Here is a 22,727-nt window from a genome sequence, read left to right as displayed (position 1 = left end):
TAAGCAATGCAGTTTTTCATATTTTGTGTGATTGTGAATACAGTTGCTGTATTATATCAATCACTATTTGTGTCAGTATGGAACTGATGACTTAACCAAATCACTGTGGTCATCAGTCAGAATTAATCTGTCTAATCTGCTACAGCTGACCAGCAAACAGAAAAATTAAAGTGACTATGCGCTGACATTTGATCATTTCCTTCATGTGTTTGTGCCGTGTCTCAGCGTGAGTAAGAAGAATGAGTGGTTGCAGTTGGTTGTTGAAGCATCATTTAGGAATGTACTGGAGAAAAGCAAGGTAGTCAGTAGTTGCAGCTTTGGTGAGAATCAATCAACAGTAACAAATATTAACAGAAAAAATGGATGGCAGGAAAGATGCCAGGCTTATAATGGAGTTTTGCTTTAGGCAAAGGCGCTGAATTACAAACAGCTGTGACGAGGCTTCCTCTGACCTCTGACCTGGAATCATTAAACTGTGACATTTTAATTTGAAACTGTAGTTTCGACAGTGTCCTCTGACTTGGTTTAAGGCATTTGGTGTTGTAGTTCACCGCAGAGTCAGAAAACAATGATCGTGAGGGGCGGAAGCAGCTTTAAAGGCTGTGCAGTTTTGGCTGCAGCAGGTTGTGTGGCTGTAGTTACACCGCTGCCAGCCGGACTCATAAACACTGACCTTTAGTACAGTCGCCTGAGGGGTGGCGTTGTAGCAGGGGGCGTGAATGAGGGACATAAAGAGAGAGAGGATTGTGGAATGTGGGAGAAAGAGCAGAAAGTGAATGGATCAAAGGAAAAAGAGAGGCAAGAAAAAAAGATGACTAGACAGATAGAGAGAGAGAGAGAAAGCAGGCGAGGGAGGAGGAGGAGGAGGAGGAGGGAGGAGGAGGAGGAGAAGGGGTGATTAGTGTGTGTGAGCCTGAGTTCTGATTGGTCCAGCAGCCTGTATGTGTGTGTTTGCCCGAATGTGTGTGCTTCCAGCCAGTGGGCGGGGGATTAAGCCTGCATCACGTGGTCCCTTTAGCTTCTTTTCCACACAAACACACACCCTCATTCGCAGAGGGCACACAGACACACACACTCACACATATATCCTCTCACATACACACTCACAGCTGTTGATGCGTTTCTCTCTGATGAACGCCGGGGCAGCCGAGGAGCAGAGCCCACAGGAATCTGGGAGAATCTGCTGACTGCTGGCAGCTCGGCCAGAGAGCATCTATATGGACAATCTGGACGGACAAGTGGACCGACTGGTTTCGTGATTGCAGCCTGGCTCTCACTTTCAGTCATTCGCATCCTGCTCTTTCTGTCTCGTCTTTCACCGGCTTCTCTCTGGGACTCAGTGTTGGAATTTGAGCACAGACGGCGAGCAGTGGAGGAAAAATAGAGACATGTGTTTTGCCCCAGCCGCCTACTACTACTGCCTGTTCTCTCCCATTCACTGACCAAGGAGGAAATACAAGGTTGGTTGGGCTTGGCTTGTTTGTCTATGAGGTGGTTTCTTCATCACACCTGGTTGGACATTTGAATTTTGGTTGGGATACGTACATATATATTCTAATTGTCTTCTGAAGACCCAGTCTCATTCATTTGAGTAGGAATGCAGTTTGTCTTCTGTCTTTGTGCTCCCATAAGCTTCGAAAGCATGACTCCAGCTCCCAACCCTTAAACTGATTTGTAGTTTTAGGGGAATTCCATGTTAGTGTGACTGGTAGGGCACACACACACACACACACACACACACACGCAGGCACGCACTCCTGCACTATAAACATGCTTGGCAGTAACAGTGCAGTGAGTGTGAACACCAGAGAAGATTAGCTGTGGCTATTATCTCTAATGTGTACAATATCAGTGGCTGTCTGTGATGGAAGGACACACTTTAGGGTCATGGGAGCAACAAGAACCAGCCTTCAGCATGCCTTTCCTGAAAATATGAATCAATAATTCAGACAGAACGCCCAGAAAAGGATCAAAATAAGACTTGTGTGTGTTGCAATCTGCATAATAGTGTTGCACAATAAACCAACACCCCAAACTGCAACCAGCTGCTGCCATGTGTTACAGCTACAGACAAAAGCAGGGACTGCTGGCTCGCTGGTGGGCTCGTAAGAAGAGTTTTCACCATCTCATAGTAAAGCCGCTGGAGGATCTGTAAGCTGCTGAGCATTTGGCTCACACACACCATCCTCCAGTTTCACTGCTGGATCTGTCATGCAGGCATGTTATGACACACCTACCTCTGTGTGTGTGTGTGAGTTGCCTCTACATGCGTGTGCTCACCGTGCCATTTACACTGTGTGTGGATAAAATTAGCCAACGTACAGATTCTTTCCTGGTATTGTTGCCGTTGGGGTCGTAACACAACCCAAAAGGCTGTTTGTCTATTTTTAGTGGTGGCAGCTCATGGAGACTCAAGCAGCCACGCTTTGAAGCTTCCCCCAGGCTAGATAAAGATAGGAGGTGTGTGTGAGTGGGTGGATGGGTGTGTGGTGTTGTTGGTGGGCGTCTCCTCCAGTGTGCTTGTGTCGACTGCCTGTAATATCAATCAGTATTGTTGTGACTTTGTTTTTAGTTTGTCATGCTTTTCTTCTAGGCGTGCATGCGCCAGGTATCTTGGGTGCAGTTTTTTTAAAAGGCACAAAACAAAAGGTGAGGAGGGAGATAAAGTCCGACAGAGTGATGGACAGAAATGAGAGAGATGTAGCAAACTAGTGAGACAGGCTCAGAGAGAGAGATGGAGCAGCAGATACATGGGTCAGACGCAGGTTTTCAGATTAGCTGGCTGTCATCAGATGACGATGGAGAGTTGTGTGTTGTCTGAGCTGCTGGCTCTGCTCCAGCTCCGAATGTCAGAGGACCACTGAAGCATTGTGGGTGAACACTCTGTCTTAGAAATGTACAGTGAGCTCTTATAAATGATAAAGATGAAGGAATGCAGTCATACATCAATATGACTTCTCTGAGGTCTCACAAGACAGATGCATTTTTAAGTCATTCAGAATTTGATATATGTACTCTCTTGTTTATAGCAAAGCAACTGATCGATGCAATTAAATTAGTCAATGAACAGAAAGTTAATTGGCAACTGTTTTGATGATCAAATAATATCTTTAGTCCATGTATAAGCAAACATTTGCTGGTTCCAGCTTCTCCAATGTGACGGTCATTCATGATAGTCATAACGGTATTTTGGGATTTTAGACTGTTGGTCAGACATCCACAGTCCTAATGAAATGGAAGTTAGAGCATCTTTAGCTTCTGTACTTTGAGGAATTTATATCAAATCCTTTGCACTTTGCAGGACCACTTAAGTGTGGGCGGGCTTAGAGTTTAGTTGGTTGTTGGTTCCTCACACACAACTCTTTCACCATGAGATCAGAAGAAAGATGAGGGAGAGGTAAACAAAATAGTCCTCAGTATTATGGAAATGAAAACAAAGGTTCTGCCCACTGATTTCTGAACACACATCTCTTTCAGTCTCTCTCCATATTGCACTGTTAGCTACTACAACCAGGGCGTAAAATTAACACCTGCCAAGTGCCAATGGTGGGTAAAAAATGAGTTTGGCGTGTAAAACAAAAACACACACCCACCAGTGGCTGATGGAAAATTTTGAATTGCATGTGGGTTTTTTATGTGCTTCAACCATTTCTGCCAGCTGTGTCCAGGGACGGGTTTTGCTATGGGCAATGTGGGCAACCTCCCGGGGCGCAATCTATGTAAGGTTGCATGAGCGCCCTCCAAAAAAAAAAACTAAAAAAACCCAAACAAAACTCTCCAGTTTTCTAGACTACCACTCATTTCCACGTCAAGTTAGTGGAGTGGGGCGCCCCTATTATCACGTTTCAACCAGCAGCAGAAAGGAAAGGCGAATCCTGGCAGTTGTGGGTTGAACGGGGGTCACAGACAGGAATAGACAGGCTCATAGTGCTCTGCGGCGCAAGATAATGGCTTACCAGCGACAGAGAAGTCCGACTCCAGGTCCAGTAATTTCCTCTTCTTGGCGTCATGACTGCCCAGTAGTACCTGGACAGCCGAGCCGTGGCAGCACACAGGTATGTGGCGTGTCAGAGGAGAAACGAGCCGTTCACATTTCGCTTTTTGTGGCAGGAAACAGTCCACAAACCTCACCGCACTTTAGGGACTGTTCTTTACTTATGGAGGGACTGTTCTTTATTTGTCAATGGAGGAGGTTCGCCCAGGGCGTAAAACTAGCCAGGACCGCCTCTGGCTGTGTCAGACTTTTTTGACCCTCATGGCTTATTGTACATGTGCCGGGAACGCATGACATCAGCTACCAGAACTTGTTTCCCGGGCATTCTATGGTAACTTCTGAGCAAGATGTGGCGACACGTTTCTGCCGTGAAACCAATGCCAGAAAAGAGGAAAAACGAAGATGAACATGTTGGACTTGGACAAGAAGAACAGACAGTTAAACAGAGTACAAATGTCGCATGGCATTTTATTGAAAAACAGAAACTAGACAAGGCTGGCCAGCCGTGGTCATGGCTGACCTACGACCCGCACATCAACACAATGAGCTGCAGCCTTTGCCGCAAGCACACCAAAGAAACACAGAGGACAGGGTTGGATTTTCATACTAAAACGTAAGGTAACTATTTTTCATCAAATAAGGCACAATTTTTTTATTTGGCTGGTGAAAAATATGTTTGGCCGGTAAATTTTTGGAGGTCACTAGCCAATGGCAGATGAGGTAAAATGTTAATTTTACGCCCTGACTACAACCCACAAATGGTGAGGTGCGAGCTTATATGATTGGTGTGGCTAGTCGCCCAAAGTCTCATTTGATTGGATGAACTTTTTTTAAACATCCCGTAGTGCAGGATTTGTCATCAAAAACTTGAAGCTGTTTTACCTGGTTTTACACGAAGAAAAAATATGAGGATTTTGATGTAAATATACTCTGATACTAATTTTTTTGACAAACATTTGGCATATAGATAAATGATAAATAAACACAGGGACACAGGATTAGAACTGAGAAAAAATATTTTTTTCATTTCACTGGGTGTTTGAAGCAGACACTTTGTTTAGTTACTGCTTCTTAATTGTACGGATTTGCTGTTTTTCTTTGTGTTCTGCGATAGTGAATTGAAAGTCTGTAAGTTTGGACCGCATCAGACAAAACAAGTAATCTGAAGACATCAGGCTGGGCTTAAAAAAGTGGCATCAGCCACTTACTCCTATTTTCTGACATTTTCTGAAACAAATAATTCACCCATTAATTGGGGAAATAATTGCCAGATTATTGATCGATAATTGACAGATTTTTCGGTCCAGTCCAAACCCCGGAATACACTCCAAGGGTTTTTCTGTTAACATAAAAGACATACCTGCAGAGTGTTTGATAAATCTCTTCCTCTCATGCATTAACAGCCTACTGTTAAGGTTAAAGTGGGGCTAGATGGGGGTTACGTGTCCACACCATTCATCTTGTAACTCCTTACCAAAAACATGTTGAGCATGGCAAGGTTTATCACAGTGATTTGTTTCATGGCACTTTTAAAGTAATTGTTTATAGATGAGAACGTTTTCATGGACAGCTTGCCCACTGATGAAGATAGCTTATGTCTGCAGAGCTGTGAGAGGGAGGGGAAGGTCACTGCAGGTCATGGGGTGAGAGGTTGTGGTCACCTTGCCTCAGGCAGCAGTCACAGTCTAGCGCTCTTCAGTAAACACAGCCTGCCTGGTCTATCTGCCACAGATTAATGGAGCTTAAATCAATTACAATACAGCTCTGTCCTCTAATGCCATATCTGTAAAGGGCAATTGTGTCTCAAATTTCCAGTCGGTCACTGAACTCAATCTAAACTTCTGGCATTGTTGAGAGACTTCAATGTGTCTCATTCAAGAAGCATTTGAGCAAATCACGAGAGAGCGTCTGCCGTGAAGCGTGAAATTTGAATTATAAACATTGATGCATTAATGCAAGGATCAGATTTCATTCTTACTCAGATTAATTGTGCACACTCACACAACCACCGCCTCTCCCCGCATCACCCTCCCAAACCTCCCAACCGTCGATCTCTCTGGATGTGGCCAGGCCCAGAGGGTTCGGGATGGGGACAATGATCTATTGAGAGAAGCAGAGGGAGGGAGGGTGGAAGCTCATGCTGGGGACTGCTGGAGTTGTGTGTCTTGTGACAGAACAGGGATGGGATAGTGTACTGGTGTATCTGTGAGAGTAGAGGGTGGGGTGAGGCAGGGTTCAGAGCTCCGAGGGGGGGTGTCACTTTATTTTGGTGAGGCTTCAGCTGTTGCATTTGGCCCCACAGAATTTCACTCATTCAGCAAATTTCAGGCATGAGCTTCCACTGTCAGTCAGGAACACATCTGAGACGGTGTGGATAATTGTATATGCAACTTTTCATTTACTTTTGGTTACTGGAGCATCTTTGAATAAGTGCAACAGGATGGGTACAAGAAGTAAAGGAACTCAAAGCTGAGAGTGTAACAACAGTACAGTGACGAGTTGATGACGGAGTACAGATGTTGCACAATAGCAAATAACTCCTCAGGTCTTTCTTCTTTTAATTACCCATTACGCCTACTCCCATCACCAACCCATCATTTTGTGGTTTTATCCTGGCTTGGCCTGTCCTGTGCGTTCAGTAAACAGAACTGTGCAGGCAAGCAGGAGGGTGAATTCAATATCATGTTACATAACTCTTCACCACCCAGCTGCCTCCAGTTAAAGAGGATTTTTTTGGTGGCTTTCATTGACTTCCATACTGTAAATCACAGCTTTATTAGTGGGATCAGGTACGGAGTGAGGGGCTTCCTGCGCTTCCATGGATTCTCTGGTGTACGGATAACATGGATATTTTGGCAAACCTTTGTCATATTAAGCAATTTGTGCATGTTTTAAAAAGGCTGTTGTTTAATTCCAACTCCCTCTGTACGAGTAAATCATCTGCGATGTGAAGCCAAAGTTCATGATTTACGTGCTCATCCTGTGTGGCCCTGGGAATTTTTGTGGCTATTGCCAATTGTCAATTAAGATTTTTTTGAAAACTCCAGGGCAGTGAAGGTAGAAGTATGTTTGCCACCAGAGGTACGGTTCGTACGGTTCAGGGTCCATTCCTGCAAAACCGGTCCAGGTTTTGATTCCCTCTCTCTCACTCTCTTTTCTCTCACCAACACACACACAAGTTATCAAATGAGCAGCACCAACAAACTAGCTGGATACGTATGTACGCGCTGTACGAGTGATTGAGTGGAAAGAAAAAGCACTGATCTTGGCAAATTGACAGGCAGCTCTGCTTCAGCTTCGAAAGAGCCTGATGATGGCCGTCCAAAAATTCGGACACGTCAGAAGTTCATCCGAATATCGGTCGGATGATCAGTAGCAGCTGATTGGGCTAGGATCGCTTCTTGCTAACACTCTTTGTCTGTGGCTTGCCACATCTCCTAGCTTATAAGGGTTGTGACAGTGATTCCAGTTCAAAGTACCAATGGAGAATATTTAGGTTGGAAAAACAAGTGACAAACACATTGAACCACCACTGACGTGTCTTTGAGCGAGGCATTAAACACTTGACCGCTCAGTGTTTGGTAGCAGAGGAAGCAGCAGTGGTTACATTGAGGTAAATCGACGGTCTGCTGCATAATGGATAATTGCAGTAACTTTTCATAACGTTTGAAGCCATTGGTAATAGAAAGGAAGTGTTGTTGCTGGCTTTCTTGTGTATTTTAATTGGTACAGTAGCAACACTATAAATGTCAAGTCTTTACACAGTGGTTTACTGTCATAGGAGCAAGTGAGGACGTGTGGTCATGAGAAAAAAACCCACTGAAAACACGATCATCCGCTCGGAAGGATTTTCTTAAACTCATTGTTTGTTTGCTCTGAGTACGACTCTTCCATACACTGAGCTGTGTGTCACTCTACTAATCTCAACCATCTTTTTAAGTGGCATTTGACCTGAGTGAGTAGCTTAGCAGCATGTGCGAACCAAATCACCTCTCCAACCCCCCTGTTTCCCATCGTACAGAGTTAAGAGAAACAGCTAAAGGAGAAGGAGTCACTTCTGGCAGAGTAAACCCTAAATTTCGACCCTCCTGCTGTCAGATGACCACTGGGCTTTTGAAGATGGAAAGCAGCGGGATTCCTTTCTTAAACTCTTTCTTGCTCCCTCTTTATCATTCCTCTGCTCTTCAAGCCAAGGCACCATCTGTTAGAGCTCCCATAAACCCCGCCTCTCCTAATACACCACCAGCTTATCCTTCACTACTGCAACAGCAGCTGTGTTGCAAGGGATCTTGGAGAATGAAGTTTTATATGTTTTGTCTGTGAATTCATCTTTGCGTTTCACCAAGGAGGTTATGCATTTGTTCTAATGTGTTTGGTTTCACAATATCCAAAAAAAGGAAATTGGTGGAAAGTCAGGCCACTGTGTCCTCACTTGGTCTTCGGTCAAGTTTTAAAGGAGTTTGCGTAGGACATAGATGGGGCTTTATGGTCATTAACTTATGCACTTAAGCCAAAAGAAAGTTTGTTTTCAAGATTGTACTTTATTGCTAGATTTCCTCTTAAATGTATCCTGTATCACAAAGTAAACTCTTTCTACATAACAAATGCTGGCATATTTTCAAATGTATTTCCTTTTGCATTCATTGGCTTTGTCCCTTGGCATTACAACAAGGCATTGAGAGGGTCAGTCACACTTGTTGCTTTTACTGTAACAATTCCTCTATCCTGCAAACTGCTTGTTGTCATGCCAGCTGACCTGAGAATGAACGGTGGGAGTAAACCCTCTCACCAGTCAAGGCCTGGATGTTCAAACAAAACTGCTCCTGTCCTCCTCATATGCTTTGTTGGGTGTTGTGTCAGTGTGACCTGACTAATGCCTATGTGCAGTTGTGACATGATGTGTGTATGGAACAAAACTGTGCTGTAAGGACAGCACAGGAGCTTGTTATTTGTGTCAAAGAGCAGCAGCAACAGGGCCATCTTTTTCCTGTTTGAAACACACACTGTGGCTCCGTCATCTGCTGGTGATATGTTGTTTGTCAGTAAATTGGACTGGCATATGCCCAATGTTTTGCTTTAGTTTTGAAAGTTATATGTTACTTTTTGCTTACACTGTCATGTCAGAAAGACAACAATCATTGAACTCAATCCAGTGGCAAGGGGGAGCAATGGATATTAAATCAGTGGTGTGTCCGTCAGTGAACGCTTTGTTCTGTGTGTTGTAGTAGAAATAAGGAGAAATAAGAAGGAATTTGCCTTCTACAAGCAAATCTGTTTTGCATCCTGATGACTATGTTTGCATTTAGTTTGGATCTTTGTACATTCTGTTCTGTTCCCTAAACGTCCATAAACCTACTGCAAAACACCAGAGTGCATATGCTTTAGCTTTATGGCCACTTCACACTTGCCTTTCATAATGCCACGATTTGTGTTTTATCGTTTCTTCTTCTCTCTTCTCTCCCTCTCAGGTGAGAGTCAGAGCGGCGGCCATAGAGTGAACGTGTGAGGTGAAGCAGGCATGAGTGCGGACGGCCATCAGGGGGTGGTGACCACTCCTCCCCCGCCCAGTGGAGGGACTAAGGAGCGCTACTTCGACCGGGTCAATGTCAACGATCCGGAGTACATCAGGGCCAGGAACATGTCCCCTGACCTCCGGCAGGACTTCAATGTACTGGAGCAGAAGAAACGAGTCACGCAGATCTTACAGAGCCCCGTAAGTCAAAAGAGGCAATTTTAAATTCCCTGTATCTGCTATAGGTGAATGTGTTGGTCTGTCTGTATCTGTTGGCCCTGTGATAGACTGAGGACCTGTCCAGGGTGTACCCCACCTGTTCCACAGTGTATGCTGGAATAGACTCTAGCCCGAACAAAACAAACTGTTGCAATGACACAGGATGGAAGGAGGGAAAACCACCTGCATGTTAGTCTATCTTTTGCCAAAGAACAGGGTGGTTGAGTTATTAAGATCACTGACGACTCACTGGAGAACTTGCCGCAAACTTTTCACCTCACTGACTAACACTCTGTGTAATCACTTCCCGTTTTCTCCTTCTGTCAGTTATTATTCCCCAATCAAGTTATTTCTAAAGACGTTACAGCATCTCATGTGCTCGTGTGTCTGTGTTCATGTTGATGTTGTGACACTGGCCACAAAATCACAGCAGTCAGCAGCCCGCCTAAACCCTAATATAACCACCAGCTACCACGCCCTCGCTCAGGCTTACTGTCGGAACTCTCCCAAGTGCCCTCCAGTCCAGAGGCGCTCGTGTTGGGTCAGGTTTTGCTGAGGTAAACAACTCTGTGAGCACAGGGCATATTTCAGCCAACAAGCATCATGTTGTGGTTGGATTTTCTTTCCCTGGAGGTCTTGAGTTCTTGAGAATTACTGTTAGTCTAAAAGCCAAACTGAAATGCTGGAGCTACAGTTAAAGGTTTGAGCCCCTTTGGGACCATGCATACTAATTATTTAGGCACTTGTGGTACTGTAAAGTATTCGGATGTTGTGTCTTTGCTGTAGGTTTGCAGTTGCATGCAACGTATGAAAGGATAGATAACAGGCAGAATCTCAAAGAGAGCACAAGTTATGGCAACTTATGCGACAGAGCCAGAGGTCACAGGGTTACGAACCATTGTCAGGTTGTGTTTCCTTTTTGGATGCATCCCTGTCAGGAACTCAGCACCCAACTCTGGTCATAACAGCCCAACTCACTCTGCTCATCTACCCATATACAGTCCTAGTCCACACATCCACAGGTATATTTGAAAACAGTTTTTCCTCTTTCATTCTCAAAAAAAACCCAACTGTCCACACAAGCACTGTTTCAAAAAATATTTGTCCAAATGAAAACACAATTGAAGCACACTGATGAACATGCCAAACCAACAGGCAGTGATATAATGCTAACCCTAAAGCCACACAAAGAAGAAGATGTCCAATCTGAAGCCTGAAATAAAGCTAATACTGCAAGGCTACCTGAAGCAGTGACCTCCATAGCATATTTTGACGCCTCTCTTTATCAGTATAGTGTAAGAGTAACTGTACATGTGTGTATAACCGTGTAAGAAGTCCTGTTAGCAAGGTTAGAGCCAGCATTATTTTGGACACATCCGCCATTGCACGAAATGTCGCATCGATTGTGACACCTCACAAAGGAGATAACAGCGCACACTTTGATGTGACATGCCAAAAACTCAGTTTTCCCTGTGTACATGGCAGCACTGAAAAGTCTCTGAATATCGTCACCCTGTACAGAGTTTTACACAGGGTTATTTTCAGTGACCTACAATGCAGTTTGCATGAGGACAAAAGGCCAAAATCATAGTAAAAATAATACCCGAGGACATGTAGTCTCGGCCACAGAGTCGAGCTCAGTGCTGCCCTGTCTCGCTGTTTGTATTGTGCCCTTTGAACACTTGTGTCACCTTGTGTGGAGATTTTACAACGAGCCCCCTGCCTTTCAGCCCAGCCCACACAGTATTAAGAATATTTACTCTGTGCTATTGACTCAAGGCTGGTCTCTGACTGCAGCACTCCTCACTGTTAACAGTGCGATCTTACATTTGCAAAGACAAGGTGTGTGTGTATGTCTGTATGTATTTGAACTTCAAATTACTTTAAAGTGAGAAACACACTTTGAAGGTTTTAGAGTCAGCAGGGACAGGTTCATGGTGAAGTTAAAGTTAGGTAAAGGATAAGGTTAGGTGCTGCAATGAATGTCATGAATGAGCATCCCTCACAAGTAGAGTAACACAAGCCGTGTGTGTGTGTGTGTGCGTGTGTGTGTGTGATTGATATTGGGTAGTGGCTGCCGTGGTTTGGCCTGTTTCTTTTTAAGCTTTAAATGTGATCTGCATTCTGCACATGCCCAGTGTGGTTTTCTTGGCACGCTGTGTTATGTGCCAGATGTCTGGGAGGGCAGCAGCGTGGTGCTGCTGATGCAGGTTTCCACTTGATACCCTGTGTGTGTCTGTGTCACATTGTCTGTGTACGTGATTGAGCACCACAAGTGCAGTTTCGGGTGAGCCAATGAGTGAGTACAGTAAAGGGCCCTGCTCTGATCAGACAGTCGTCCGCAGGGCACTGTTGGGCCATCATTGAGCTCGTCTGTGGGCCGACTATCACTGATGTTTTTTGCGGTGTGTTTGGCACAGCCTGCTTCAGGCCTTCCTTATCAGTAATGATTCAGCATGTTGAATCAATGGCAGTGGTGGTGAGTGAGTGAGAGCTGCCCGACCACAGCCTGACAACACCGAGCAAAAACAGTGCCAGACAGTTATCTATTAAACATGCTCTCAACTTGTGTTATGAACATATTTACATATTTACCCTCTCGCACCATATTTACATATTTCACACACCAGTGAAACTGTGAAATGAGATGATTGGCTTGAACATAAACTAGTTATTTCCTCTCAGGCAGGTGCTGAACACATGAATGCTGCCGACCACCAGCTGACTATTGGCTCTTGTCCTTATAGTGTGTTCTTATGCTGCTTTCAAGCCATGCTTTAAGTAAGTTGTAGTTAGCCCTAGTTCTTGGTTGATCTTCATGGTCTAAACTCATGGTGTATGTTAAGGTTAACTATAGTTTATTAAACTGAAGTGATGTTTTAATCGTGACAAAACTATAACCGTTTATTTTAGCTGCTCTAATCCATATGTTTGTGTTCACAGTAGATCAAATGACAGTGTGTGATGTGAAAGATATTCCTCATTATGATGAACCCACGGAGAGTTACCACTCAACGCTATGGGTTTCCCTAACTAAGAATTTACATAGTTGGATCTGATTGGTCCCCCCATTTTAGCAATCAACAGACAGAAGGGAAACAACAGGGAACTGAAGGGATAGTTAACAAGAGAGTGAGCTGCAAACAGCTGTTTCTATGCATCAATTAGCATCAGATTGCCAGATCTTATTATCATATTGTCGAACATGGGTCCCCCCTAATTGATACTGCAGATCCCCTCAGCTCTATGGAGCGTTTTAGTTTCTTTCAGCTATTTGTTGGTGTTATGGCCCAAAACTTGACCTTTTTAGTTCAGTTTCACTGTCATCATCAATCATATTTCAAGTCGCAGCAGCTGTGTGTGTGTGTTTGCTTATGTGTAACACTTGCAGTGTTATGTATATTATCCGGGCCTGATGCGGTTGTAAATATGAGCCAGCCAGCTCTCTGTCAGCAGTAACAGGTGGTTCCCTGTTGGCCGCTGAGGGTTTTTCAGCCCTTACATCAGGACAGTTGGCCTCTCAGCGCTGCTCTGCTCATATTCAACAACAATAACAAGTGTGTGTCACCAGCTGGACGTGCACATGTGTGCTTGTCCTCCCTCTCACTCCCTCTCTCTGTCCTATCATCTCCATGTCTTTCTCCATCCTTCTCAGTCTGTTGCTCTCCCATGTTCAGCTACAACAATAACAGGAATGTCACCAGCTGGGAGTCTACACATGGGGACTCTGTCTCTCTCTCTCTCTCTCTCTCTCTCTCCCTCTTTTGCTCTCTGTCTATTTGTTTTGATTCCAGTGTTATGGGACTAGCGGCGGCTCCAGATTACATGTTTCTAGCACTCAGATGGCAGGTTGTAGTTAAAATCGGACCAATATAGCCCAGGCGGGACTGAATCAACTCAGCTGACTTCATGCACCCGCCTCATTCATGCGGCAGTGTTTACCTTTGGAAGTCAGACGCTGCAGATGAACCTTGAACCCTTTTCAGTCCTTTTGTGTCCCACCAGGCTTTGTGGACACTTAACATTGCATGTACACAACGATAATATGCACTGAGGCATAGTAAGACAACAGGTGGAAGGATGAAAGGGAGGATAATGCATGCATTATTACCTGAAATAAGAATTGTTATGTTTTTGTTACCTTAGAAAGAGCCATTTTTATATTTACGTAGGGAGCAGGTCCTCGTCCACAGAGTTCACCATGTTTTATCGTCATGTTTTCACAGTAGCCCAGAATGTACAAACTAAACATTGGCTCTAGACAGAGCCATTTGCATTTTCCTATCTGCCACCGTAGTTAGAACCCCTCTCTGCAACAAGAGCATCCGAAAAACCCAGATTTTTCTAACGTGAAACTGCTCATTTAGTGTTTTTTTTTTTTTTCCAGTTTTAATCTCCAGGTTTGTTTGTTTTGGAGAGGAAGAGACCTCTATGGATAATTCAGCTCCTGGTAAAAACCTCCTGGATGTCTAGTTCTTAAGTTATTAGTGAAAAAAGCTAAGCACACATTAGTAGGAGCTGGGCTAACATGCCAAACAGCATAGGAGAAACGCTGATTTGTAACTTGAAACTGCTTTATTCAGCGTTTTTACTGGCTTTAATCACCTGGTGTGTTTGTTTTGGAGAGGAAGAGACCTTCGTGGGTAATTCGGCTGCCAGTGAAAGCCTCCTGAACTATGACTTCTGAAGGAGTTCTAACTGGGTGAAGTTTCAGCTGGTTACAATCTGCAATCCTTACCGAGAGATGCCACTAAATCCCCCTAAATCTTACACATTGTTCCACTAATATATAAATTCCAGAATAATATTTATTTTCCCGCACTGAAAGTCTAGTTAATGTGTGTAAATAAGTTTTAGTGTTAATATTACTCGATTTATTTGGTTGCTTAAACTCAATATGAGGAAGGAAGAGAGAAGAGGAAGTGAAAGGATGTTTCAGAAGGCTTTCGTTGGTAATGGTGGTTAACATAAAGAGTGTTTCGTATGACATGCAAGGATTGAAATGTGCCTTGAGGTGGTTTGCTGTCGCATTTCATACGCAAGAAGGAGCTTGGATCCAGATTTTGGCTGCAAATCCAAGTCTCATGATGTCATGGTTGGTAAATCATGATATTAATTTGTGTTAAATTCTGTGGTCGAGCCTCACTCTGTGTTGGGAACTAGGTTGCCGTGACTCTATTCACGACCCAGAAAGTCAAAAGGTCAGGAGCCCTCAGAGGCTTGAAATTAAATCAGATGAAATTTAATTTGAGTTTTACTTCCACATGCTGCTTCTATTTTCTGCATCTCCGCTCATCTTGCTTTTTCCCCTGCTATTAGGTTTTCCTCTCCTCTCCACGTCTTGTGGCACAGTTTGTTCATCATCCATAGAAGTGACTTACTGATGCCAAGTGGTGAATTTACTCAGCCTCATTTGCACCGGTCCCGTGGTTTTCACAGGAAGTGCACATTTTCTCCTCTTCCCCCCCACTTGCCAGAAAACACAAGTGGATAATTTATGGTGCTTTGGCGGGTTCTGCCGAGAACCCCTCGTGTGAGGCGAATGTCAAGGCTGCGCTCTATTATGTTTTTCCTTTTTCTTTTTCGAGTCCTGAAGGTCTCATTTGAAAGAACATTAGTGGTTGAACTCTCTCCAGAGACTCTTTTAAACCACCGCCTCTCCCCTCAGAGCCATGTCTCGGCGGCTGTGTTTCAGTTTTGGCATTTCACGACATCTCTTGGGTGCTGAACTTAGCAGAAACCTCCAGCAGTGGAGCAGTGCCCTCAGGATTAGAGGGTAACATACTAAAATGTTACTAAGTCCACTTTAGCTCATGTGCAACCTCAAAAGGATTGACCACAAGTCAAAAGAATCTCTGGGGTGCTTAGTATGTAAGCGCCATCAGTTTCCCCATCTGGGAACTAAAATAAACATTTTTCATTCCAAATCAGGGGCAGAAATGTTTTAGTCATAAAGCAAAATAAATGTAAAGATTTTTCTTGCTGAAATGGGTGCATGAACCCATCTGCAACTATGCAGTGATCCAGTATGCCGGTTCAGTAGCAGTGCAGATACTGACCTGATTAGGTGTATTGGGTATTGGCCATGGCATGACCAACCTACTATATTTAATGCACAGTTTCCTTGCATCCGACATTGATCCGGTGATATTGATACAATCCGGACTAGCCTGCAACTAACAATTATTGTTATTGTTCACTAATTTGTCAACCATTTTCTCGATTAATCAGTTGGTTGTTTGGTTTATAAAGTGTCATTAAATGGTTAAAAATGTAGACCACTGTTTCCCATATCCCAAAATAGTGTCCAAAAATATCTTATTTTGTCCTTATCCCAAAAGTATTCAGTTGACTTTCATAGAGGAGGAAAGAAACCAGAAAATATTCACATTTAAGAAGCTGGAATCAGAAAGGTTTGACTTCTTTTTCTTAAAAAATACTCAAACTTATTAATCTATTATCAAATTAGTTTGCAACTAATTTAATTGAGCAATATCACACTTGAGGTCATGCTGTTGAACTGACTATCAGCACAGATTCAGTCATACAACCTGATAATTAGTACAACAGCACGGCCTGAGCTGTGATATTGTTTTTATACAACAGTTCTATAAGAGCCATCTATTAGTTAACAGTAATAAGCGACCATAGATTATGATTTGTTTGTTTATTTAATTATTTATTTGGCACTGCCAATACAAGTAGTTCTGCAACTGGAGTGGGACTGGACTGTTGCCAAGCAACACATAAACATTCCTGCACCTACGTGTTACAGCAAGCCAGCTACTGTATCATGTAGCGCCAGTACATTTATGTTTGTTTCCATTTGTTGTGCAACCAGTGAAATAAGAGTTTGTTGATAGATGGTTTGGTGGCATGTGTGATTTACATGAGTTAACAGTACGTTGTGCCATAGGCTAATGTCACACGAGCACACCTGGAGGTTTGCAGTGACTCTGATTGACAGTGACTCAGGCTTCTTTCCTTCCCTCCGTCCTCTTCTGACAACCATTCATAATACAATGCAGGATCTTCCTAAAACACAGTATATAGACTATATGCTTTTATTTTTGTTGGTGATGCTGTATACAAACAGGAGCAGGTAATTCCTGTCGGTGTAAATGCTCCCAGTTGCTCAGATTTTCCTGTACTTTCTGTCAGGGTGAACGAGTTCATCTCTGAAGAAAAAGGGCAGGGAGTTTATGCAGAGTAGGGAGCTGTTGCAGCTGGAGTTGGGGACCAATTTCACTGACGCACCCTCTGAGGTTGGATGGGGGAAATCAATAGCATTGGCCAGCTTGCAGGCAGACACTCTCTTACTTTGTAATACTGTCACGTTGGCGACTTGAAAGAGCAGCATTGTGCTGACATAACTGAGGAGGTTGTGGCTGAAATTACAGGCCTCACCTGGTGTGTGTCTACAAGCTTTGAGGATAATGTGTGTGTGTTTGCCTTTTACTTATCTCTGCACATTTGTTTGTGTACGTAAGAGTCTTTTCACGGCAAGTATGTCTGAAGAGTTTGATTTTGATCCTTTACTGGTTTATTTGCCCAGTTGATGGTAATGCAATCTGAGCTTGGATACCTTCATTGAGAGACCCGTAAAAAGGTCACTGTGTTCTTCCAGGTGAGCTGTGATGCAGTTTTGTAGGAGTGAGAAGGTAATCCTAACCTGCTACAGGAAATGATCCCAAAAAACAGCGTTTACAGGTATAAGAAAACAGAAGAAGACATTTGATATTCAGCTGATAAAGCCTAGTTGAGTCCCCGTCCAATACAGGCTACTTGTAACGGTTGTTTTCAACCTTGGTTTTCTGTGCGAACCTTAACAACAACCAGATTTGTTTAAATGCACTGATTCAGATCAGCATGTGAGGTAATATTGCAACCGTCACTTCTTTGATCAGCACACAAGCACAGACGTGCAGAAGCAGTCTCGCTCCAACAAAGTCATAAAAACTTCTGTCTTCCTTTCCCACAGAATGACATACAGCGGTTTAAGTGTCACCTGTATCTGCAACAATAACTAAACCAGACAAAAGGAAACTCCCATGTAGGTCATATGACTCAAGCTCTTGGAAGACTAGAAACTTCCTGTTATAGTAAGAGTTTGAAGAAAGGATTCTGTTGACCTCTGGAGAATGTGACTCCGATGATCCAAAATATGCATGTGAAAATGTCTGTTTTTGTTCACCAGACAGCGTAGTAAAGTCTAAAAGTGCTCTTTCCAGGAAGCATCTGCCCTGATGTAATGTCCTTCAGCAGGCTGTGAATCCTGACAGCTCATCCAATAAATCCTCACCTTTACAACAGAGGTTGTCTGAAACATTTCCATGTCAGACAAACCAGCTTTTTGTTACGTTACAGGAGTGAACATGTTTTACTTTTTTCTCTACTCTTAGATTTCGACTTGTCCACCCAAAGTGCTCGCCGAGCTCTAGTCTGCATGTTGACTTAATTCTCTCAAGACCGCTGCAGTTCCATTTTGAAAGATTAGCTTTTGCCATTTTGAAGCAGTCACGGAAACCTTTTCTCTGATTGGATCACATTTTATTCCTCTAGTAAGTGGAGAGAGCTGCTTCGCCTTGTCAGTGATTTTAATCAGGCGAGGTAGATGATGGATATTTGTTATTTTTCACTCCAAAGGCAAATGTGCTGTAACTGCAGTGATGTAATGTATTTTGAAGGTTCGAAGGTGTTATCAGAGTCGAGCAGTCACGCTACAGCAGCTAAAAAACACACTTGACGTGTGATGTTATTTTCATTGGTGCAGATGTGGGGGTTTTGCCAAAATATTAATGATACGATCCACTTTAGACCTCAGGATTAATCTGTTGGGAATCAAATCCCTGCTGTCATAATCTGCTTGAGAACACACACACACAAATTGTAGAGCAGATGCCTGCTAGTGTTTGTGTGTGCGTGTGTGTTTCTGGATGTGTTTGTTGTTACGCTCATGTGCTTTTTAATAAGGTTTCATTCCAAAACACTACGGGTCTGTTGTGTTGTAAGTTTGTCTGAAATTGATTGGACAGTATTTTAAAAGTGATTCTGAATAGTTTTTTTTTAGCATCTTTAAGCTACTTTGTTTTTACGGTCTGCAACTATATTGTTTTGCCTCAGTTTAAGCTCTCAATAGCATCATTTTCAGCCATCAAAAAAAGCTGTAAAAGTCCACTGTAGCCTACACTGCCTGCTCAGAAGCAGACAGATAAAATGAATGAAGAGTAGGTAAACATAGTGGAGCATTTCGCAGCTGGAGCCAAATATTTCCCTTAGGAGTTGGTGGAGACCAAAACAGAGCTAAAAGGAGACAAAATGTTAGATTTAAATTTATCAGATTGCCAGAAACATGACTCCAATGAATTCAAATATTGTTTCGCATCTGCTGGATGTGTAAATAAGCAGATGTCAGCTTTAAAGACAATAATATGTCAGTGTTAATGTTTATACCTCGTAGCACTAGGGTTGGGTATCATTCAAAACATTAGGATACCAGTACCCTAAAAGTGATACAGATACCAAAAGAGAACTTTATTTGATCCTTTTTTTTTCTACTTTATTCGATACCCATCATGTGAATGGAAGCTTTCACTTGCGTAGAATGCCACAGGATGCCACAGGCGTGTAGTATAGCCATACTTAATAATGTTTTGGTGGCTTCCCTGCACTCTTAACTGTCAACTCTGTGGAATACACTGAGCTCGACTTCACCACACCACAGACTGTATGGGTCATAGTTGCTGTGGCAGTGGGCCAATCACAGGTCGCATTAACTTGAGGAGGACTTGCGATGATTGGTCGTGAACAAAACCATATTAATGGGCATTATTTCTAGGTCAGAGTACAAAAAGGACCAAATGCATGTATCATTTGACTGGTGAAGTTTCAATAGTGCTTGTTGCTGGGTTGTTTCGATACCTGGTCCTGTATGTACCTCTGACCTCAAGTGGTCAATAAGGCTGTTAATGCAGGTTTAATATTAACAATAGTACTGTACCAACTGTTGAAGTTTTTGTTCATGTTAGACGTTTTGTAAAAGCAGCGTCAAAGCAGAAATAATCTTCCAGCACAGACTCAAAACAAAAACCTTTATAGTTGAGTCAGGAGCACAGAATCTGCCTGAGGGTCAAGTGACTCTGCTCTGGCTCCAGTAAACTGTGTCTTTAGCACTGCGGCTCCAGTGTCAATGTGATGGCACAACAGTCTTTCAAACAGAAATGCCCAGAACGACAACAACACCAACTGAAAACAAAAAACCCCGACCCACCACTGTCAGACATCCGTAACAGGCCAGTTGCCACAGCAACCTTGCCACCAGGGACTGAGGAATGTCTGGCTTGGGTTAAGAATCAGCGGTGCTCCGGGACTGTGTGTGTCCTGACACAGGGGGGGTTGCTCCACTTCTAACAAAAAACACCCCCACATGGGCATAAAACCAACGGCCCCAACTCCATTGGCATAACACTAATGGACTGTCCCACAGGGTGAGCTGAGGGGATGTGGGGGGCAGAGACAAGGGGAAGTTAAGTGTCGGAGATGTTTTTGTGCACAGATGCAGCTCCTTTGGGAATGTGTTGGCTGTTGCATAAGCACTGAGATAAAATAAAATCATAAATATTGGATGTTTCCCTGCAATAGGAGTCATCGCATGGAAATAGTGTCATGGCCTATTTTCACTCTCAGGCTGTGCTGATTTTGCCACAGATTCCAATCACTGGTGTAAAATTTCCACCAGGAAGTTAATGTGGACTCGGAGCCTGTGAGAGATTGTCAGCATACTTCACATGAGGTGAAGTCGATTTTAGATCAAATCAGTGGGTAAGGCCAAAACAGGCGGTAGTATACACGTCTTTTTCTCTTCTCAAATAATTAATATAACTCTTAAAGGGACAGTTCACCCCAAAATCAAAACCGCATATTTTTCCTTCATAGATCATGTTGTGAGCAGTGAGCATCTAACCTGCATGTCTTTGGACTGACATGGGGAACATGTAAACTCCACACAGAAGGGCCCCAGCCAGCTGGTTGGTTTGAACCTGGAATCCTTTTGCTATAAGGCGACGGTGCTAACCTTTGCACCACTGTGCAGCCCATGAGGAAGAAGATGTATATTTTATTTTTGGGGTGAGCACTCCCTTTAAGGCATGTCAGACATGAACTGTATGTACCTGCAGGAGATCCACACAAGGATTTTGACAAATAAGTTCACAGAGATTTGAGGACTGTTAATTCAAATGATATAATAAAATGAATAAATATAATTTCAGAAGATCTTGAAAGAAATGCAGGATAGAAGATAGGGTGATGGAACAGATGGAGAAAACAAAATGTTCGGGGATTCATTCATTCATTCATTTTCGGTAAAGGCTTTTCCTGTCAGGGGTCGCAGAGGACTGGAGCCTATCTCTGTTACGGATTTATCAGGAAATTGTTCTGACTAAAACGTTCAGCTGGATTTGAGTCCAGGAAATCATTTATATCATCTCATACAGAGATGGTTCAGGGGATAAGATAAGCCAGGAAGTGTTTTAGTTTTAATTTACATTAATATATATTGAATTTATTGTAATAGCAGCGAGACAAATACTTATTTCTGGCTGTTTGGAGTCGATTTAATAAATAATTTTAACCAGTGCACAAAGTACAGAAAACTGAAGTTAAACACTGCTTCGTTGCTCATCAACTCTCTTATTCAGTGAAATGATGATGGGCTAAACTGATTGAAGACAAACTTTAAAACTAATGGATGACCATGTGATACAAATGTGATGTCCTGATATGGAACATAACAGACGTTGTTCATTATTTCTCCATATCTAAACACTTTATCATGTCTTCCTTTGTATTACCTCTGTACTGGTCACAGCTTTAATGACATTAGCCAGTATGGACAGTTGAACGTGCGCCCTGAGAGGGTAACAACCTTATTAAGATTATGAGCAGCTACACATACAGTATTATCTTGTCTGCTGTCACAGTCTGCAGTCAGTGTACAATGAGAAGTCTTGTGATTTGCTTTGAAGGAAAGTGAAAGCATAAAATCATACAGTGCTTCATGTGATGTATCACAGCCGGCTGTGAGTGTATCTGGTCTTGCATAAGAGCTTGTTGGCATCTGTTTTATTGTGTCAGAATCAGAGCGTGGTCTAATGCCAAGTAGGTTTCCACATACTAGGAATTTGCATTTGTGTAGTAAGTGAAAATAAAAATAAAATCAAGTACTGCAAAAGTCAAGAAACGTAAATATAGAATAGAAAAAATACAATGAAAACATGAATCAACTATAATAAATATGAACATTATATCTGTTTTTAAATGAAGGAGCTGAAGCTGAATCTGTTGATTCAACAGATGACTGTAGTCTGGACATGGAGGATTAGCCACACACACTCTCTTTCCCACTCTTGCAGCCAATTGTAGCGCAGGCTGCGAGCTACCCGGACAGCCAATCCTGACTCAGCTTGTTGGGAAGCCAGCCTATCCTGATCCGGCTTCATAGAGGGCTTTGATGACTATTCAGATTGACACTGGAGGAGCATGTCTAATCTGTGATTAACACGTCTCCCTGTTTATTCCCTCTCTTCCTGTCTCTCTTAATGTTCCCACATCTTTTACTCTTTCATCCCTCTGTCACCATTAAGCCCCTGCCCTCCCTTCAACTCTAATCACTCTCACCATCAACTCTTGCTGTCTTTTCACTCTTTATATATGTCAGTACAGTTGAAGAAAGTTGAAGTCCCATCTTCAAAATGATTTTTTTTCTTCCTTGTCCAGTCTTGTAACTCAAAATCACAGGTTTGATTTCTGTGTGTGGTGTATAAATATTGTAAATTGTTTCTTTTCAGTTGTGATACATTGAAAATTCTAAATTGAATATACAGAACTCTCCTGCTGGTGCTCTGTACAGGTGGATCTTATCTTTTCAATCCAAAAAGCCCTTTATGATGTTATAAAAATCGCTTTCTCATCCGCATTTAGGGGAATCTGAGGGTTCCGTTT

The 22,727-nt window shown here is 42.9% G+C and overlaps 1 protein-coding gene across 10 annotated transcripts in view; it reads left to right on the top strand.

Annotated features, from left to right (window-relative positions):
- The window catches only part of add3a (adducin 3 (gamma) a), a 133,143-nt gene that overhangs the window by 79,842 nt on the left and 30,574 nt on the right, over positions 1-22,727 (top strand). For 6 of the 10 annotated variants that reach the window (XM_078166026.1, XM_033625321.2, XM_078166020.1 and 3 more), the window contains one exon: positions 9,463-9,707. In XM_078166026.1, coding sequence (XP_078022152.1) covers positions 9,513-9,707 — 195 coding nt within the window. In that variant the 5' untranslated portion in view covers positions 9,463-9,512. Of the gene's footprint in view, positions 1-1,048; positions 1,461-9,462; positions 9,708-22,727 lie in introns of those variants that run through there. The other 4 variants (XM_078166024.1, XM_078166021.1, XM_078166023.1 and 1 more) reach the window with 2 other exon arrangements.

The sequence above is a fragment of the Epinephelus lanceolatus genome, chromosome 3 (genome assembly GCF_041903045.1).
Source record: "Epinephelus lanceolatus isolate andai-2023 chromosome 3, ASM4190304v1, whole genome shotgun sequence".
In the NCBI taxonomy this organism is placed as follows: Eukaryota; Metazoa; Chordata; class Actinopteri; order Perciformes; family Serranidae; genus Epinephelus; species Epinephelus lanceolatus.
Note: the sequence above shows the minus strand (reverse complement) of the source record. Positions and strands in the feature narration are given on the sequence as shown.